Genomic DNA, 20,171 nt, shown 5'->3' on the forward strand with positions numbered 1-20,171 from the left:
GGAGTTGCAGCTGATGCGGTTAATAATTTTCGGAGCAATTTATGGGTCGAGTTCGGAATTCAGATGCTCAGACGGTGTCGTAATGTATCCGCGGGCTACCCGCCAATCAGCAAGACCAGTGGCGTGGCGTGAATTGCGATATATCGATTGTTATGCCATTTACACCTATGGTAAAGAATCGATTATTAAGGTGTTCGCTGCGAACACCCTATTTATCGATCCTTTTCCATAGGTTTAAATGGCATAACAATCGATATATCGTAATTTACGCCACGCCACTGAGCAAGACGACCGATCAAGTACTATCACTTCGATTATCGTGGTTTCTGGTTATTGAAGTGTGTGCGAGGCTTTTAAAATTACAACCTTCAAACACTGGATGTGATGACATTGTGATGAAACAAAATTAACGGCACGAGTAGAGATCAAACAGACGCGCGGGAAAAATCGTAGAACAGGACCACTAGAAAAAACAAAACACTTCATGATATCTGAATAGAAATTCTAGATCAAGTTAAAATTGCCTTAATATCATCAAATCAACTTATGAATCTGAAATTTGTTTTCATTGGAATCCGTTAATGCAAACTTCCCTTTCGCGAAAAAACCAAAATCAACGTTAGGTCGAATCGGCCATTAGAAGCGATTGTATCATACGACACATAATCATTGTTGGATTTCCCTGGTAAAAATTGGCAGTAGAATGTGTGTTCCAAAATACTATAGATCTAAAGCTGGCTGTAAGATTTCCAATAGCTTCTGTAGCCGGCTATACAATTTCTTATAGCCTTTCATAGCCGATGGCGATGAAGCAACAGCCAGACGATAAAGTTTATGCTAAACGTTACTAAATACGGATACTAGGACTTAGTTAGTTTTTGGACTACCGCTCTCTTTTTGTACCGTAGTATCTTGATTTATTTTGCGAGGAAAGCTCCGTACTTTTGAAGGATGCCTGCCATTCTTAATATGTTGGAGCGCCTTCAATTTCTTATGATACTGTGCAATACCTCTGGTCTGAAATAGTTGCTTCAGACGCCGTGGCACGCTGCGGCGCGGCGGGCGGGCAGAGAGCGCAAAATGCGCATTGGCGCCTACAAACCTAACAGAGATACTTCACGCATTGCGCAATGCGTGAAGTATCCCTGTTAGGTTTGTAGGCGCCAGTGCGTCGCCGCGCAATGCGTGAATGAATAGAGGATTGGATGTAAAGTCAATCAAAGCTCACTCGAAATCCCGCCATGAAATCTTATCATCTCAATTAGAGAGAAACAGTAATTACGCTCAGAGAGACACGCTCATAGATATCATTCCTGGCGGTGTATTTTTATTCTACTCTCCGGAGTAAGCTAATGGAAGCGATTATGACACAAATGTGTGCAATTTTGAAATCATTATGCTCTATATGACAAAATCTCCACCACATGATTGATTCTCGGAATTTAACGCTCTCCTCTGAATGCAGTGAAGTCATCCTCATGCCTACAGAAAGGGGGCCATGTGCACAAGACGGATAAATTGAAAAGCGTAATTTCTGTGGTTCTTAAAATACCTACTAAAAATTACCTTAAATTCCTTTTACCTATCCCTGTATATTGTTGGATGGAGGTATTTTTAAGAAGGCATTTCTTCAAAGTACCTTAAAATGGTGAATTTCAACGACCTTTAAGTATAAGTTTAAACAAAAACATTGGAAAAAAAGTATTGCAAGTTTTGCCAGAAGTATGGTAAATTGTATCATGAGTTCACTTGATCTCTAAACCCATTGATACTATAGGGTAAGATAACCGGACAACCGGTACCGTTCACCATACTTTTGGTGGATGCAATAATTAGATTTACGGAATATGCTACTAGAAAGTATGTTGGTGATGATCATCCTCGTATCTCTGTCACTCAAACCCTATTTTTTTTTACTATGTAGAGAGAAATGAACCCCTGCATAGTATTGCAGTAATTTATACCATTGATTACGCAGGGTGTCACAGAACCCCTTTTTCCTTAATTATTTTAGATCGGGCGTACGAAGTTGAGGATCACGGGAACAAACAGGAAATGGAACCTTATGAAGTTTCCGCATCCCCCCCCCCCCCCCAGGGTCCACAATGGAGGCTAAAAAGGAGATCCTGACTTGAAAACTGGGGTTCCCGTAAAATGTTTGAAATTCTTTCAAAACCAGAAAGCAAGGAAAACATCAACCTAAATCGATACAAAAAATCTAAGAATCGGCCCATCCGGGTCCAAAATATTGACCACTGAAGTTAGGAAATAGATCTCCCCCCCCCCTCCACGATTGGGCAATTAAATTGACTTAGAGGTTAGAAAATAGGTGTTGTCATGGGTTTTTTACCCTAATATATGCGAATCTGAAAAAATATTTTGAATGTATGCTTGCTAAAGATAATTTTGATGTTTAACTCCAGCCTCATGGAGGAATAAAACTTCGAACCTCTTTAGTTCCTGGTTCCAACTTGGTGATGGCTTGCAATTCCATTATTGGGAATTCGGTCCGCACTCATTGTCAGCTAAATATCCAGAGGCCTTGTCTGTAAAGTGGCTGAAAATGTGTTATATCTGGATCTCGTTTCAATGCCCATTACCAAGAATGCCAATTTTTTTTTATGTATCTTAAACTGCGCTGAGGCCTCAAATAAGCGTTACTTGCTAACAAATAGAGGACCCTGCCGTTACATAACAATTAAATATTTAACTTGTGGTGGCCAGGCAAAAAGGCACAAGAAATTTGGAAGTTTGAAAAGCTATCTCTGACTTAGAGGGTGATTTGAGAGGTCATTTTAAAGCATTGAGTTAAAATGCAAAGTTCACGTATTAGCATATCTTTTCCTTGACTAAGAAGTTAAGATATTGAAAGAAATTATTAATACTAGAGCCTAATCTCCCGATTCACCTGATGTTCTCGATGATGTATTTATGCAGTTGAAATTTGCGTGCACGATGCACGCAGATTTGAGGATCTAGTTACATTTACAATGATTCCGCACGAAAAAACTGGAATGGATTAATTTACAAAGTTTACACTTTAACCAAGCAAACACGCAAAGAAACAAAAAACATACCGCCCTATATGTATGATAAATACAATAGCTAAGATCTTCGAATTTATATTAAATCAAAGACTAATAAACTCATTCACTCCTTCAAAAGCTCAATTTGGATTTCGGAAAAATCGCAGTACAACGGACGCAATAAACAACTTAAAAGACATATATCATCACCATATGCATAACAGCGCCACTCAAAAAAGACTTCTTTTGTTGTTAAATATTGATATTAAGAACGCATTTAATAGTGTAAGTTGGGACGACGTTATTAACACAATGATTAAAAGACAAATCCCTCAATACTTGATAGAAATACTGAAATCTTACCTATCAGATAGATATCTAATTTTCCCAGAATTCAAAGTTCAGATAAATTCTGGAGCAGCACAAGGAGGCTGCCTTTCCCCCACCATATGGATATTAATTTTCGACGAAATCTTAAAATTGCACACAACACCAGAAATCCTCAAGCAAGCATATGCAGATGACACCCTTTTAATAATAACTGGCAACGATACTCAAGAACTACAAAAGACTACTAAAGAAGTTACGAAAACGATCAAAAATGCACTAAAAAAGAAAAAGCTACTAACAGAAGATTCTAAAACCGAAGCACTTCTGCTTCATGGTCCTCTCAAAGCCAAAGACATTGAACTGACAGTCGGCGAATCTAATATTAATGCTGCCCCATCGCTGATCTCCCTTGGTTTCACTTTAACAAGGGGACTCAGAATGGGGCAACACATAAAAGATATGTGCTCCAAAGCCAAAAAAGTAGTCTCAAATTTTCGCCCAATTCTTCCAAATCTAGGTGGACCTACGTTCGTAAAAAGGAAGAATAATACATGCCGTTTTCTCAATCATATTTTACGGTATAACAGTATGGGCCGATACAAAACTTACAAAAACAAGCAAAAATGAACTCAGAAAAACCATCAGACCCCTTAAAATTGCCCTTTGTTCAGCATACCGTACAACCTCCGACTTCTGCCTGGACATAATCTCTGGAATTCCACCCATCGAGATTCTGATTGAGGAACGTCTGGCCAGATACAACCGTGAAGACCAATATGAAATAGAAAGAGACAAAATCAAGAAATGGCTAGTACTTTGGAATGGAGAAGAAAAGAACTACTGGATTAGAAGTGTTGTACCTGACCCCAGACGTTGGCTCGAAAGGAAATTTGGAGAACCAGACTTTTACATCACTCAGTTCTTATCGGGCCACGGAGCATATGCCCAATACCTCCATCGCTTTAAGCTAAAGGACTCTCCACTCTGCCCTTGCAATAAAAAAGAAATAGACTCACCTCATCATACATTCTTTGAATGTAAACATAACGAAGACTTACGAACCAAACTTGAAACAGAAACAAATCAAACTATTTCAACTCAAAACATCTTGGAAATTTTAACATCCTCAAAAGAAAATTGGAGAAGAGTACACCATTTTATTCGGGAAACTCTCATAAGGAAACAACGTCTTTTGAATGCAGACCAATCAACCAATGCCTCCCTCGAAGAGAAACCAAATGGTAATGCCGAGGAAAATCAACCACAACATTAAACTAGAGTCTGAGGAACTCAAGATACAATTATTATTAACTTAGAAATCTAAGCTTCCACGGGACAGGGGGGAATTATAAGTAACAAATAACTGTATTATTTAGGAACTTTCTTTTAAAATGTAAACAAGGCCTTCGGGTGATATTCTGTTAAATATCATTCCACCCTGTAAATAAACATAATAAAATAATTGATTTTCGTTTAAAAAAAAAAAAAAAAAAGTTTACATTGAAGCACCAAAGCACAAATCTAATTCCACAATTTCGTGTAAAGCTGCATGCACTTAATAATTTTCACATCAAATTCAAAAATGAGAAATCATATTTTCTAGTCCTGACAATGCCAACGTCCTGCTGGTGTTCCTGGTCCAAAAGTGCAGTTGGCTGCATAGAGATTGATCGTGCCTCCAGTTTTCTTCGTAAATTCAGTGTGGTCACTCCTCGTAGAAAAGGCACGGAAACTTTTGCAAGTACCTATGACCCCAGTATTTTGGCCGCATTCCTTAGACTCAATTTGCCGAGCTTAAATTCAAGTAATTTCCAATGATCGATTTGACTTGCTCTGATTTTGATCTTTTCATGGGAGAGGACCTTCAATTAACGGATCCGTATGTACACCACTGTCACTAATTAGCATTTATTTCGAAGACCCTTATGATGCACACGGTTGTTCGTAAAATTGTTCAGTAGAAACAGATATTGTGATACTTCAATTTTCACCAAATGTGGTGCGGTTTCTTTTGTAAATTCAACATGAGAAAAAGTTGAAACCCCAAGTCGCACATTTCCGAGCTTTTCACACACACACCGATTTAAAGCAAAGTAACGGAAAGCTGTAGGGAACGTCGACCAAGTCGTTATCAAATTCACCAATGCATCAATTTGCAATGTGCATTAAGTGCACATCAAACACGACTGCGACTGGGCGATTAAGTGATTGTGCAATCTCCTAAGCTACGCAAAGAGAGGAGTTACGTTTGCCGATTTCTGGAAAATCAAGTTCGAGGAGTTATGTCATTGAACAGATTTAACTATTCCACAAACCCATTTAGCATCTATCGCTGCCGTTTTTTTCTGACATCATCACTTTTCAATTTGTACTTGTATGCATTTCGAGAGGGGAACCTCCACGCCACGATTTTGACGTCACCCACACAGCGACGGCTCTTAGCGCAAGCCTCTCGAAAACTATGAGCTCTCTTCCCTGAAATTTTAAGCTCTTATCTATGTATCACAAGACTCACAGGACGATGTGACTCCTGTCGTTTCTGCACTGAATGCAGTATTCAAGTACACGTACGTAGCATGGGTATATAAGTCCGGGATCTCGGAAGATGTGTATACTCTCTGAAAGGGATCGCAGCTGCTCCGTTCAAACTTTGCGGAGCTCCATTTTTTTTTACCATTGTTATATTTTTTTCATATTTTAAGTTCTCGCAAATTTTTTCTTAAAGTCACCAAGGTTTTCTCAAAAGCTTGTATCACGATCTGAAGCAAAAGTGGCTGTAACGTCAAGGTAAACATTTTATTATTTTCGTCATGTGTAAGATTCAGTTCCATTTAATTTTTTCAGCCATTTTATTTATCGGTAAGAAAATTTGAAATCATATCCTCGAAGGGAATTATCTGATGGAGTTTTCGGAGAATGTTGAAATATATTTTAGCTGATGGAGCGAAACAGCGTGGTCAAGGAGTTGCTAGAACACCCTGCTAAATCTGTTTCTCTCTTGAAAATATCTGTAACTAGTTTGATCATTTCATTCATTAAAAAAATTAACCATAAGTTTTGTATTAAAGGAGGAGTATCTATAAAGGCCGTTTTTGAGCCCACCTTAGCTGAATTTTTTTACCTCTACGATTTTTTGCTCATTGAGGTTTTTACTTGGACGTATCTCTGCTAAACGAACCAGAGACAGGTGGGAAAGAAAGGGGCCTAAACATGGGTCTAAAGGCTGATTTTGACGAACAATGCGAAATTTTTGGCATTCGATCTCAAACCCGAAAAACTCGCCTTTTGCGCCAAAATCGGCCTCCAGACCAATTATTCAGGCCAACACCAGACCTGGAAAGAGACCAGACTGGTAATGACCAATCATGATACGTTCCGTAAAATATACATCTTCAATGCTAGCAAAAAATCGTAGAGTTAAAGAAATTCTGTGTGTGCCCAGAAATGGCCCTTATTATTAATACCCTTTCTTTTTCTCAAAAGTCATAAGAATCAAATAGACTCAAAAATTATCGGTGATTTGCTTAATAGAGCTGGAAGTGAAAATTTGAAATAGATAAACATTGAAAAAAAAATAAAAAATAAATTAAATGATGTATTTCATCTCCCTCATTTCAACACCAGCACCAAAGCCCCTATTTAAATCTGTAGACATTAACTTGAATGAAAAGTAATAGGACGGTAGAAGTATACAGAGTCCACACTAGTCTAAGGAAAAATCAAAGGATTATCAAAACTTCCAGTTTTTGGATTTTTGGCATTGATTTTCTATCAAAATAGGTTGAACCTATCACTCTTCAACCGTCATTTACTTAAGTTTAGTACTCAGGCCTATCATATGTTATATTTAGTGTTTTTTCTCCCTTAAACGAAAGTTAAGGTAGTCAATGCAGGTTATAAGCATAAGCATGGTACGATTTCCGGGATTTGTAGATATATACGTTGAAATTTGAAGCATTTACATGAACCCCTACGGTCTATCTAAACTGGCGTTCAGAGAAAAATACTAATCGATGACTTTTCATTTTCTGCATATGATATTTGAGACTGAACTTCGACAATCAAGGAATAACTATCACTCAATTGTTCCTTCAATAACACTTAATGTAGTCATGCATTGAACTCCTCAAAAAACTTGATATATTCATTGTGTTAAAATAATTGGTTGATCAAAAGAATATTTTATTTTTTAACTTCATTCACGAAAATAGGAGAAATTTTCTGATTTGACCGGTTGCCCTAACCCCAGTGAAGCTCTTAAAACTGAATAATTTCTGGTACCCTTTTCAGGAAAATGCAAGGTATACATGTAACCGTTTTAAGTGGAATTTTAATGAGTCTCACTGGTTGGACTTCAGCGCAACATAGACAGCAAGACTGGTATGAAACTACTCTTGAATATCAAATCTACCCACGATCGTTCAAAGACTCAGACGGTGATGGGACCGGCGATATCAAAGGTAAATTAAAGCACATTACTTTCTGGGTACTAAGTCAATATGGTTAGTTAGGTGGAGTAACAGCGTTTTCCAAAAATTCAATTTGCAAAACTTTTTCCCTAGAATGTTTTCATAAAAAAAGCACAGATTTAAAAAATGCTTTAAGTTGTATTTTGCAACAGTTCTGTCAGTCAAAATTGGCCCCAATGGTAGAAAATTTGAAAACTGTACGGAAGAACACATTTGACTGACTTAAAATTTGTAATATCTTTTTACTCTGCTCTTTTTTCCTTACACGCTGAAAAAAAGTATGGTAACATCAACGATGAGTCTACTTCATTTTTACACAGTTATACTATTTAGTGACATTAACCAGAATTATAGTAGGATTCACCAGAACCCTGGCGATCCTTACCACAATATGGTACACGATACCATAACTTCTGGTGTTTATCACCATACTCGGAGCACTGTGTCAGAATATGGTAAAATCTACCATATTTCTAATAGCTGTATGTAAATATATGTATATAGAGTAACGGAGATCCTAGCAAGTGATTTTTTTAATATATTTTTAGGAATTATCGAGAAGCTGGATTACTTGGCAGACATAGGAGTCGAGACGATTTGGCTTCAGCCTTTCTACAAATCCCCTATGCGAGACAATGGTTATGATGTCTCCGATTTCAGGGCACCGGACCCGATGTTTGGATCGATGGACGATGTTAAGAATATGATCAGAGCTATCAAAGAAAGAGGTACAAGCACGAGCGCAATATGCGTGCAAATCTCACAAAAGCACTGTCAGCGCATTATTTCCTATTTCCTTAATTATTTTACTTCATTTAATAAATTTTTTTCTTTTTACTCTCACTTCATTATCTATTTCAGCAGGTATGCGCAATATCATCTAGTCTTTACTTTTTCTACAAATAAAAACAATCAATAAAAAGCACTAAAGAGCAGTGTGCAAGCAACTCGGCAGATATTTTCTTTAAATATAACGTTTGATGGGCAAATCAGTTCGGCCAATATTTTCTTTAAATATAACAAATGCACAGAAAAATGCAATGCTTTGTTTGATGGGCACAGAAAAATCATAAAAACTTTGTATATTTTCATTGTTTTGTTTCCTTGAAAAATTAATGCGACAACTGACGCAAATTGTTCCGTTTCGCTGAAATATTTGTGTGTTGTACACATGAAACACTCTGACAGTTGTCGTTTTCCCTTTTTTTTAGGTATGAAGTTGGTTATTGATTTTGTCGTAAACCACTCAAGTGACGAGCATGAATGGTTTAAACTGTCGGAACAAGGAGTCGAGGCTTACAAAGATTATTACATTTGGAATGACGGGAAGAAAATAAACGAAACTCATTCAGAAGTTCCAAACAACTGGGTAAGACAGAAAGCTGCAGGATAATTTCAAAGCAGATCATTATTCACCACTTCAAAATTGTCGAATAAGTCAAGACCAGAGGTTGACAATCAGTCAGGCTGTAAATTTTCTCATTAAAACATCAATAGTCGTCTAAAGCTGACAAAAAACTTTCTTAGGTTGAACAATTAAAAAACGGTTTCGCTAGTTCAAAAGGAGTTGACGCAACAAGTTATATAAATGTTTCAGACGTTTACGAAATTATAAAATTTATTTGTTTCAACGGAGGCAGAATCTTAAAATTGTATTGCCTCTCGGATTTTCCAGTTCAAAGAACTAGGTAGAAGTCCTCACGGAAATAACTATATAGTGCTGAGCACTAACTGTTTAGATCAAATCGAGCCAGCTGATATGGCAGTACTGCTGAGACCCACAGTCTGTATGGCTGAACCCTAAAGTTTTAGGGCTCAGCGCTATATTGTTTTTTTCGTGACGTTTACATTGTTTCATTACCTTTTCATGGTAAATATGAGTAAAAATATTTCCCTTTTTTTCGAATCATTTCAGGTCAGTATTTTCGAAGGATCGGCATGGACGTGGAGTCCGATACGAAAGCAATACTATTACCACGCGTTCGCTATCAAACAACCTGATTTAAATTTCCGTAACCCAAAACTTCGAGAGGAAATCAATGTAAGTCTCTAAAATGAATGAGCTCTTTTCAGAGGGAACGATATTTACTGCACGAAGATATCCCGTTTTAGAGGCAACAGAGATGGACTTCTGGCGTAGATCCGCTGGTATTTCCAAAAAGGATCGCGTCAGGAATGAGACGGTACGGGAGATCATGGATGCCAAGCAGACCATCGTGCATGATATTATGGCAAAACAACTCATTTGGTATGGTCATGTCCAGAGAATGGCAGGAGACAGGTTGCCGAAGAAGGTCCTTGATTGGGTTCCTCCTGGGAGAAGACGCAGAGGGCGCCCAATGAAAGGTTGGAGGGAAGGGATTGAAGCGGAAATGTTAAGGTGCTCAATCCCCCAAGATTTGTGGTTTGAAAGAGAGCAGTCGAGTTTAGGAGTCTTAGAGCGCGAGGGAGTGCTGTAAACTGACTTTTATGCATGTAGATATCCCTCATCAACTCAGTAGTTTCTGTTTGCATTAGTGAGCTGCACTTTTACTAGCAGCTAAATTTGGTTGTCGTTTCTTTCAGATCAACAAAAAATACTACGGTCCATCCCAATGCCTAGTTCTCATGTTCAAAGTATCTTTAATGTCCTTATCCACCATTGAAAATTCCACTGAATTCCCATCTGAGATTATTCTGTTACTCTACTTCTAAATTTTGCTACTGCTGGCTTAAATTTTCCCTCAGAATAGTGTGGACCCACCCAGGGGCGGATTTAGCAATTTGGCAACAACGGATTCCTTCCATTTAAACCTATGTCAAATCATCAATTCTTGTCGGAGCACCTGGCCCCTCCAAGAATCGATACATTTCCATAGGTTTAAATGGAGGAAAACAGTGTTGCCAATTTGCTAGATCCGCCAATGGACCCACCACTCCTGTATCATCCTGTTACTTGCTTGATTTAAATATATCAGCTAGCATGCACCCTCATAAAAAATTCTAGGCAGGATATATTTTCTAACATCGCAATTAGGCACTCATTTCTTTAGTTTCACTGTCGTAAGTTCAGAAACCTTGAGTTAGAAATCTCTTTGACTTTTGACGTTCTCAATTTTCATTCTCGTTCTTTAACTAAATTTTATAGGATTTGATGAGATTCTGGATGGATCTAGGGGTGGACGGCTTCAGAGTGGACGCGGCGAAGTGGTTATTTGAAGCAACACATTTGCTAGATGAACCCATCCGACCTGGTGGGAGGCACACATGGTTTGGCATGAACCATATTTACACAACTAGCCAACCTGAGTCCTTTGATTTGGCGCGCGAGTGGAGGATGACTATGGAAGAGCAAAAGAAAAAGGACGGAATAACGAAGTAAACATGAATTTTAATTTTTCACGCTTGTAGTTTTGAAAGAATCACGACATTTGACCAATCAACCCCTTCTTCCGTGCACGATTTTTTAAGGATTGCTTTTCTTTATTATCATTATTTTTCTTTTTTACTCGTTCATTTCTGTTTAATTTTACGAATAAGAGCTCATAAAATGATCGCAGTATATTAGGCTTTATTGAGCCAAGAGGCGAGTCAACTACTCTAGGAGTTCCCACATTTTTGCAAAAAATATCAAAAGAAAAAATTGAAACGAGAGAGCTTTGAAGGAAACTTGACAAAAGGAATTAAGATATTAGAGGTAGATAGCAAGAAGCAAATATATACTAGCTAAAACACTTTTTTGAAGCGCCTAGAATGACGCAACATTGCAAATTTATCGTTGCAAGTTGTTCAAGTATCTTCGACAGGTTGCTTACACAATCAATCAATGTAAAGTGCAATATTGAATCTTTAGGAGTTAATCATATTTATATGAATTAGTTCGAAAAATTGAGAACCGCCTCTTTGGTATAGACTAAATATAATATCGTTCAATAGCGTTTTAGAAGAACGTTTAATAGCAATCGGATTATCGTGAGTACTTTTTATTGGATCTATGATAATGCTACATAAATAATCAAGTACGTGATGCATGATACACCAGCCAGAAGCATGATATTGACGGCCGAGGTGCGAAATCACGTATCTCCGTTTGCGAAGTTGAAGACTTAATGTCATATTTTACTTTTGGTCCTCAGAAAGCTATTCAAAGTAATTCCTCAAAAACTTCCTTGATTACTCCTCTCTGTTTTCTTAGCAAAATATTCTGTATGAGTTTCAAGCCATGAAGTTGGCTTATTCCTCTTCGAAAAAATAAAATTGGAGCGGAGATTTGGAAACATCGTATTTGAGATACGTGGTTTTGCACTCTGGCCATCGACATGCATTCAGAGAAGGGGTTAATATTTTGTGAAAAAGTGTCATAAAAGGTTAATTTTTTTGGCAGGTTGCTGTCCATAGAGGAGTTCGGTACTGCAGATTACTTGGTCAAATACATGGGCAATTCGACTCATCCAGGTGCGCAGATGCCCTTCAACTTCCATTTCAAAATGTTGACATACGAAGCCACCCCTGCCCGTATTGCTCAAATCATCCGCGATTGGCAAAAGTTTCTGCCTGAGGGAGGCGTCTTCAATTGGGCGGTGAGTCATCGATAGTCAAAAACAATGTCGAACTTTAGTCTGTCAAAGCAAAGAGAATAATTTCTCCAATGCAAGAATCAGCTCATCTATTGAAAACACTACAAATCAGAAACATGAGGCAAAGACTTCAGAGCGTTACTTACCGAGCATACATTTTCAATTTTAGAAATTTTGAATGATCCCAGGAAGTATAAGGATATGCCAAAACACCAAAATGTAAAAACATTATATTTCTGTAATGTCTCGATGGGAGTAGATTGTAATGCGAGAAGATTTAGTCGAAGGTTTCCTCATTTTCTGCAGGTCTTTTTTTAGTTTTATCTATTGCTTTCGGAGGAAGAACCTTGCACAGAATACCAAAAAATTCGTTACCTCTTACCTCTAGTTATTATTTGATGCGACGTTCTGTCCTCCTGAACCTCCTGAGCAAGATGAGCTTTTAAAATGAAACTTTTTGTTCGCAAAATTCGAATGGAGCGGGGTGAAAGATTAATTAACTCGGTGTTTTAACACGCATTACCATTACGCATAGTAGACAGGCCCTTCGGGGGGGGGGGGGGTGTCGTCGTGTCGGGTGCTCTCATTTTTTAATGTTTTTGATTATTAAATATTAGGGGACTACGCCCCCTGAACACTAGCCCTCCCCATTTGAGGGCGCCTCGCGGTCCTCTTGTTTTAATCTAGCATGAAATTAGACAAAGCTCTGCAAAAGTCCTAGTCCGCCCTGATCACCTTTCCATTCTCCTCAAATATTAAAGGTTCAAATTAAGAGGAATTGTAAGGTTCGTGAAGAAAGAAAAACTAATAAGCTCGTATTGCAGGCGGAGAGTCACGATCGACCTCGGCTGCCAACTCGCATGGGCCCCGAAGCTGCGGATTCGTGGAACATGCTCCAAATACTTCTCCCTGGGATCCTAAACGTCTACTACGGAATGGAGCTCGGTATGGAGGACTATTTCATTCGTCCGGACCAACGAAAGGACGCCATTGGCCGCAACGAGGACGATCCTACCACGAGGGATACGTCCAGAACCCCTATGATGTGGGACGACACTAAAAACGCCGGTAAAATAACGTGCTTACAAATGAGGGGCTCGAAGGACAAGGCCATAAGTGGAATTTTTGAAAAAATTGAGATATTGATGATTTCAAATGAAACTAGTCTTTATGCATATTCTGTGAAAAATTCTCTCCCAATTTTCAATGTTTAAATATCAAAAAGTCAGTTTGAACTTCCTCTCCGCCATAAGGATTTATGTAATCTCGAAACTTCAAACATTTACTTCTCGAAATAGCAAAAACTGCATTTATGCGTCTAGTTCTCCAAGCCCCTCAAATAGAGTCAGGCAAAATTTTTGTTTCGCTCCAGCAAGATACAGGGGGGGGGGGGGGATTTGGCAACACTAAAATATAGTTACTTCCTTTCGTAACACGAGCGACAATATAATACTCTTGCGTATTTGTCCTCGTAGCAAAATCTTGCATTGATTTGGCATGGCATCACTTGGAGCGCCTTCAATTAAGTTGCATATGCAACCTTGACATCCGTAGAGCTGGAATAGTTGCATCTGATGTTTCGATCAATCTCGTTTGCAGAGATACGATCGGAGAGTGCCTTTTACTAATAACCTTTTTCTTAATTCTTTATTTTTTTGATGCGGAAGTGTTTTTCTGCAACTGCAACTATTTTTGAAGCAACTTGGATCGTTATTGTGAGGTATATCGCAATCGAGAAACTGATTCACATGAACCAAAGCTTAACTCAACAGGGCATCAAATTTTATGATCCCTGTAATCGTTCGACAAAAGCTCAATTTTCTAATATTCGACTAATTTTTAAATTTTGATTTCGAAAAAATATGGAGGTTTATTTGGGTCGTAGTGCTAAAGAAATAAGTACATGTAGCTCTTAAAGAATGATTTTGCCGCTAGTTCTTCTTTAATCAATCGCATCAACATAAAAACCTATTGATGTGTTTGTCCTTCTTGACGTCATTCCAGGTTTCTCAACAGCAGAAAAAACTTGGTTACCCGTCCATCCAAACTATTTTCAGAAAAATGTAAAATCTCAACTGGCAGATCCTCACAGTCATTTGAATACCTTTAAACGGCTGGTTAAGCTCAGGAAAACACCCATCATCAAATTAGGCCGACTTGATACTTACGTATTGAGCGAATGGGTTTTCATGTACACCAGGTAAATTTTTTGTTTAATCAATGCATGAATTAAAATAATTTGCACGTATTCTTCAGAATTATCAGAATAGGGAAAGATTTATCCGCAGAGGCTAAAAACTTCATTCTTAATCCGTATAGTTTCAATACTGTTTGAGGGATGATTATGAGATGAAAGTTTTCGAGAGTTCGGAAAATGTACTAATTTATAAACTGAATTTTTCAGAAAAGTTTGATCGCGAAGTTACTTATTCGGCAGAATGATATTTAAGCCTTAAGAGAATCGAATTCAATATACATAGGCTGTCCAAAAAGTACCGAGACTGGTTCTATAACTCCAAAACTAAGATAGCCAGAGACTTGATCTTGGTCTCTTTTGAAAGATTAACTCAATATCTATCGATTGAGACCAAAATCAAAACTTTCGATCAAATATTTCAAAAGTTACAACACTGTTTGTAAAAAAAATATCTGGACCCCCTACCGTTTTTTAATGACTATTTTCTCTTGCCGGGAACACTCTCCAAATTATTAATGATCAGTACACGGTTGTTTTGCGACTAATCATGGCAAAACCTAATTTATTTGGAAACACTGTCAAGCCGTCGCGTCGTCGTCCGACTACGGGTATAAGGGTTCAAAATCCACGGGGAAAGAATGAACCGTCGGTTAGCCACCCCCAAAAAACCCGGGAAATTTCCGGCAGTTGATGACAGTTCACAGTGCGTGCGTAGTTTACGCTGCAGATAGTGAGTTATTTTATTTCTGTGTTCGAAATTTTTGATACCACTGCTTTATCTCTTTCCATGATGATATCAACAATTTCGAACGCAGAAACAAAATAACTCACTATCTGCAGCGTAGACCACGCACGCACTGTGAACTGTCATCAACTGCCGAAAATTCTCCGGGTTTTTTGGGGGTGGCTAACCGACGGTTCATTCTTTCCCCGTGGATTTTGAACCCTTATACCCGTAGTCGGACGACGACGCGACGGCTTGACAGTGTTTCCAAATAAATTAGGTTTTGCCATGATTAGTCGCAAAACAACCGTGTACTGATCATTAATAATTTGGAGAGTGTTCCCGGCAAGAGAAAATAGTCATTAAAAAACGGTAGGGGGTCCAGATATTTTTTTTACAAACAGTGTTGTAACTTTTGAAATATTTGATCGAAAGTTTTGATTTTGGTCTCAATCGATAGATATTGAGTTAATCTTTCAAATGAGACCAAGATCAAGTCTCTGGCTATCTTAGTTTTGGAGTTACAGAACCAGTCTCGGTACTTTTTGGACAGCCTATGTAGGTGCATCAATTTCCATTGATATTATGTTTAAAAAATCAATTTGCCTCGAATGCATTTTAAATATCAAATTTTTAAGGAGTTTTGAACCGAATGCAACTTCAACCTTGAAATTCTGGATTAAATTTCAACTTTTTTCTTTCAAAGTTGTTCGAGTTGTTTTTAAATTTTAATTCACTTCATCGTCGACAACTTGCTGTGAAATTCGACGCAGTCCTCCTCAGATTTTCTTGCAATATCTGACTGATGCTTCTTAGATTTCCGTTATAAAACTTTCAAGTATAACGATTTCAAAAATGAACTTTTTCACAGGATTCTAGAAAATGAAACAGTCCTAGTCATCGTTAATCTTGGAACGGAGACAGAAAAAATATGCGCTAAGAATATAGCACGAGATTTGCCTGATTCAATGACAGTTCACACGCCTAGTTTCAACTCCCGCTTCAAAATAGGGTAAGAAATGATTGCTTTTATTTGCCTCTTTTAAATATGATTTTCACTCGGACACAAGGAAGTTCCACATCCAAAATTGCCTGAGAAATCAGCATAACCTCTACTTAAAGGATAAAAATCTCTCTTAAAGATTTAAAGAGTGGAAAAATCCAACATCCGTGATGCGTTATCAAACGATGTGAGAAGTGAATTGAGGAGCTTGGAGAACGAGGCGCATTAGTGCCGTTTTTGAAAAATTGAGATTTCCATGAACTCAACTAAAACTAGTTTGAAAGTATGTTCTATGAAAATTTAACAACTAAAATCCATCTTTACAGCATCGAAAATTTCTTTTCCGACGTAAGGCTTCATCTAATTTTGAAACTTCAAACACATATTTCTTGAAATAGCAAAAACTGCACGTATGCCCCTTGTCGTCCAAGCCTCTCAATTGGACTGAGTTAAGCAGAAAGGAACCAACCCACATTTTGGGAAAAATTGAGTTATGAGTGGTTTTGAACTCAACCACTGTTCTACTATCTATCGCCAAAAATTCAAAGTTTTTGTTGGAGCAAATTTTGCAGAAAGTGAACGTGAAGTTTATCTTTTACATTGAGTCTTATGCAGGAGCTAAACTTTAAAGCTCTTTTTCTCGGTTCGATTCCGATGTTGCTTGGTTCCTTTCTGTTTAACTCCGTCCAATTAGTTTTGACTTTTAAAGGCAACACGTCGTTCAAATGTTACTTTGGAGTTAAAGTTTCCATCTCATGTGAATGAAACAGGTTCTACTCCAAGACTAAGTTTTGACAAATTTAAATACAAAATTGAAAATTGGCCGCAAATAAACCGAATTGTTTGTGTTGCAGGGATAAGGTGACTCTCACGTCGACAGGAGGGCAATCCTGTTCAGAGTTGAGACCCAAAGCCGGCCTGGTCCTTACCAACACGCCCGCGGTGCCTGAACCTGCAGTCAGTTCTAGCGCTGCATTAAATCATTTCATATGCCTAATCGTGCTCGCGGTTGGAATCAGTATTTTGGCGCCAGGCATTCTATAGATCAATGCTCATGCTGGTGGGAACATCCCAACATAGCCCAGCCTTTGCCTTCTGGAAACCAAACTTTCGTCCAGTTCCAACGCTATGTTGACTCATTTTATCGTGTTAGGCTCATCCGAGGCTCTTAGGCACCCGTCCTGCCGTGATAGCGAAGAGAGCAGTAAGTGCATTTTTTGTATGAGCCATGGTTGACACATGCTTTAATGTGTCTCGAGGTTCATCCTAGCATGCACCTATACTGCAGTGCTAAGGAAAAACGCCGTATGAACCTTCAGGCGTTGCCAAATTTCCTATGATAAAAAACGAATTTCCTAATAAACTTCTGAATATTTTCCTTCCAGTTTTTCAGATAATTTGTTCGCTATTTCGCCTAACGTTCCTAAAAATTTTAAGGGAAAATATACATATCTTTACACTCAAAAATAAACATTTCATCGAAGGAAATTTGGCAACTCTCGAATATTCATACGGCGTTCTTCCTTAGCACGGCTGTACTGCTCTCTTCATCATTTCGGCAGCGTGCTTAGAGTCCCATCCTCTGAGAAAGTGCACAGTATGATTTAATGACTACGTCATTCGATATTCGATGTATACCCCTGCGCTCCATCCAGGGCAAAGGAAAAGTTTTCATATATATGTATTAAAACACTATTAACCATTTTGATGCGCTTTTTAAGAGTTGTACCATTTTACAGCGGTAAATCCAATGTAATAACGCGTTCACTAAATCGGTCTATTGTCTAAATTAGTACTACGTACTGCCCACTTTTTTCTTTAATTTCCAAAGGTTTTTTTGTGTATTTATTGTTTGTGTATTCGAGTTTATTCGTTCTTAAATGTGTTTTTATTGTGAATTCAAAACTTGGGTATAAGATTATACCCCAGGCTGAAGATTAGCTATGGTGATGTTTTATGCTAACACTAAGCTGAATAGTATAAGCCAATGACATTGCTTTGCCAGGTCACGAACATGGATTTTCTGACTGGTGTATCTTACCACTTATGTCTTTGTATATGTTGTTGATTAGCTTACAGTCAAGTTCCTATTTTTGTGATCAGTTCCTCTTAACGGGTAGGAAGTATTTCTATTTTTTTTTTTGTAAGGGAGGTTTCTATATGCATTTTGTAAATATATTCAATATCGATTAAAATAACCACATTCCGTCTTATTTTATTTTAAATTCACTTTTAATCTTTTAAGTTTCTTCAGCGCACTAAGATTATAGCATTGATAGCGCATCGATTTATAGGATTGATGATTTATAGTTGACATTGCTAAATTTAACAAAGGAGACATACTGCGTAAGTATGTCAGACGTAGAATCTCCAGAAATGTCAACTTAAACATTGTGTCATGAGGCTCACGTGACTTGTAACTCTGAACGGATGATTAAAACCATTAAAGTACGAAATTGAATTTCTAGGCGATTTTCAAAGGTTTCCAATACTTATTGATTCAGTAAATGCAAAGCATTCATCAACTATGCATGGCACAGAATGACTGTTTTCCTCAATGTCTGTGTTTTCTCATTCGCTATTCGTTAGTTCTTACCTATTCTCCAAATATTTAGACGTAGACCAGCGTCCCTCTGTGTAGACGCAGCCCACTTTTCAGGACGGAAAGAGCGAAGCATAATACAATTTTCATCAATATATTCAGTAGATTTTATCGTTCTGTAGTGTCGCCATGGCGCCTAGGAAATCAAATTCGTGTATTTAGGCTTGTGATGTTTCAGATTTCCCGTCATATTTCATTATTTCTTAAGACGAACGGTCATCATTATTGTTTCAAATTACGTGCGATTTATTAAGATTGCTCTCTGAAAATTGCGCGATTGAACGTCAAAATTGGTTTTTCCAGCTAGAAGGGAGAACAAATCCAAACGAAGGATGGCTCATTAAAATATAAGGAGGCTCTACATACCATGCTCCGATACCTAATTTTTTGGGATTTCGAGGCAACGTTAAGAACCATATAGAACCATATAAGAATTTTACATTATTACCATTCAAAAGGTAAAATAAATTAATTTTTAGATTTTAGATAAAACCATGTTTTAAATATCTAGTTATTAAATATAATAATTTAATTAAATATTGTTTATTATTAACCTCGAGTTACCCTTTTTATATTTTAGGACAGATGTTGGCTTTTTTTTTTTTTTTTTTTTTTTTTTTTTTTTTTTTTTTTATTTATATCTATTTTGTAAACTTTTGAGATTCTTTACTTGATTAAAATCAATTATCAGTATTTTGAAAGTATAAGATAAATGGAAGGCCTCGTCCACACAGAGATAGGTTTAGGAGACTTAACTTTCGCGCAAAGTTCCGTGAACTTTTGCTAGTATTGTTGACAGGGCTTTCGCAAAAAATGTGTCCATCACGATTTGACGCGTCTTATGCACCCCTCCCCTCCCCCTCCGGCATGTTCACTTGATGGTTTTTATTATGTTTCAAAACGAATGAGAAGGGAGCGGCAAAATACAGGCGGCTCATGGGCGGCAAGTAGGTAAATCCGGCCCTGGCTACAAGAGTAAGGATCATGGTGATTCCGGGCACGCGCCCGGCGCTCCGCAAACCTCCCCTCCCTTCACAACCCCAGGTGTCCTAATAGAATTTTCGGCCTCGTCAGTTGATAGTCCATACTTTAGCTGTGATGTATTCCAATTTTCACGCTTCCAAGTCCTTTCACACTCGAGTTATAATTGTTGTCCGCCCTGCCCATAAGGTCACAGCACTGTGCGACGGTTACTGAACGAACTTCACTATAACGCCCGGATACAACTATTCGGGCTCCATGGAAGTCCGTGTTGCATACGCAC

The 20,171-nt window shown here is 38.0% G+C and overlaps 1 protein-coding gene across 1 annotated transcript; it reads left to right on the forward strand.

The window, feature by feature from the left end:
* Positions 1 to 5,951: 5,951 nt before the first annotated feature.
* Positions 5,952 to 19,435, forward strand: LOC109037120 (maltase A3). The gene is made up of 11 exons (XM_019051624.2): positions 5,952 to 6,143; positions 7,647 to 7,816; positions 8,374 to 8,553; positions 9,037 to 9,194; positions 9,741 to 9,866; positions 10,953 to 11,182; positions 12,189 to 12,384; positions 13,206 to 13,449; positions 14,386 to 14,581; positions 16,174 to 16,314; positions 17,160 to 19,435. The coding sequence occupies exons 2-11, from the start codon at positions 7,651 to 7,653 to the stop codon at positions 17,347 to 17,349; spliced, it is 1,827 nt and encodes a 608-aa protein (XP_018907169.2). The 5' UTR covers positions 5,952 to 6,143; positions 7,647 to 7,650; the 3' UTR covers positions 17,350 to 19,435.
* Positions 19,436 to 20,171: the final 736 nt, after the last annotated feature.

Source organism: Bemisia tabaci, chromosome 4 (genome assembly GCF_918797505.1).
Source record: "Bemisia tabaci chromosome 4, PGI_BMITA_v3".
Lineage (NCBI taxonomy): Eukaryota > Metazoa > Arthropoda > Insecta > Hemiptera > Aleyrodidae > Bemisia > Bemisia tabaci.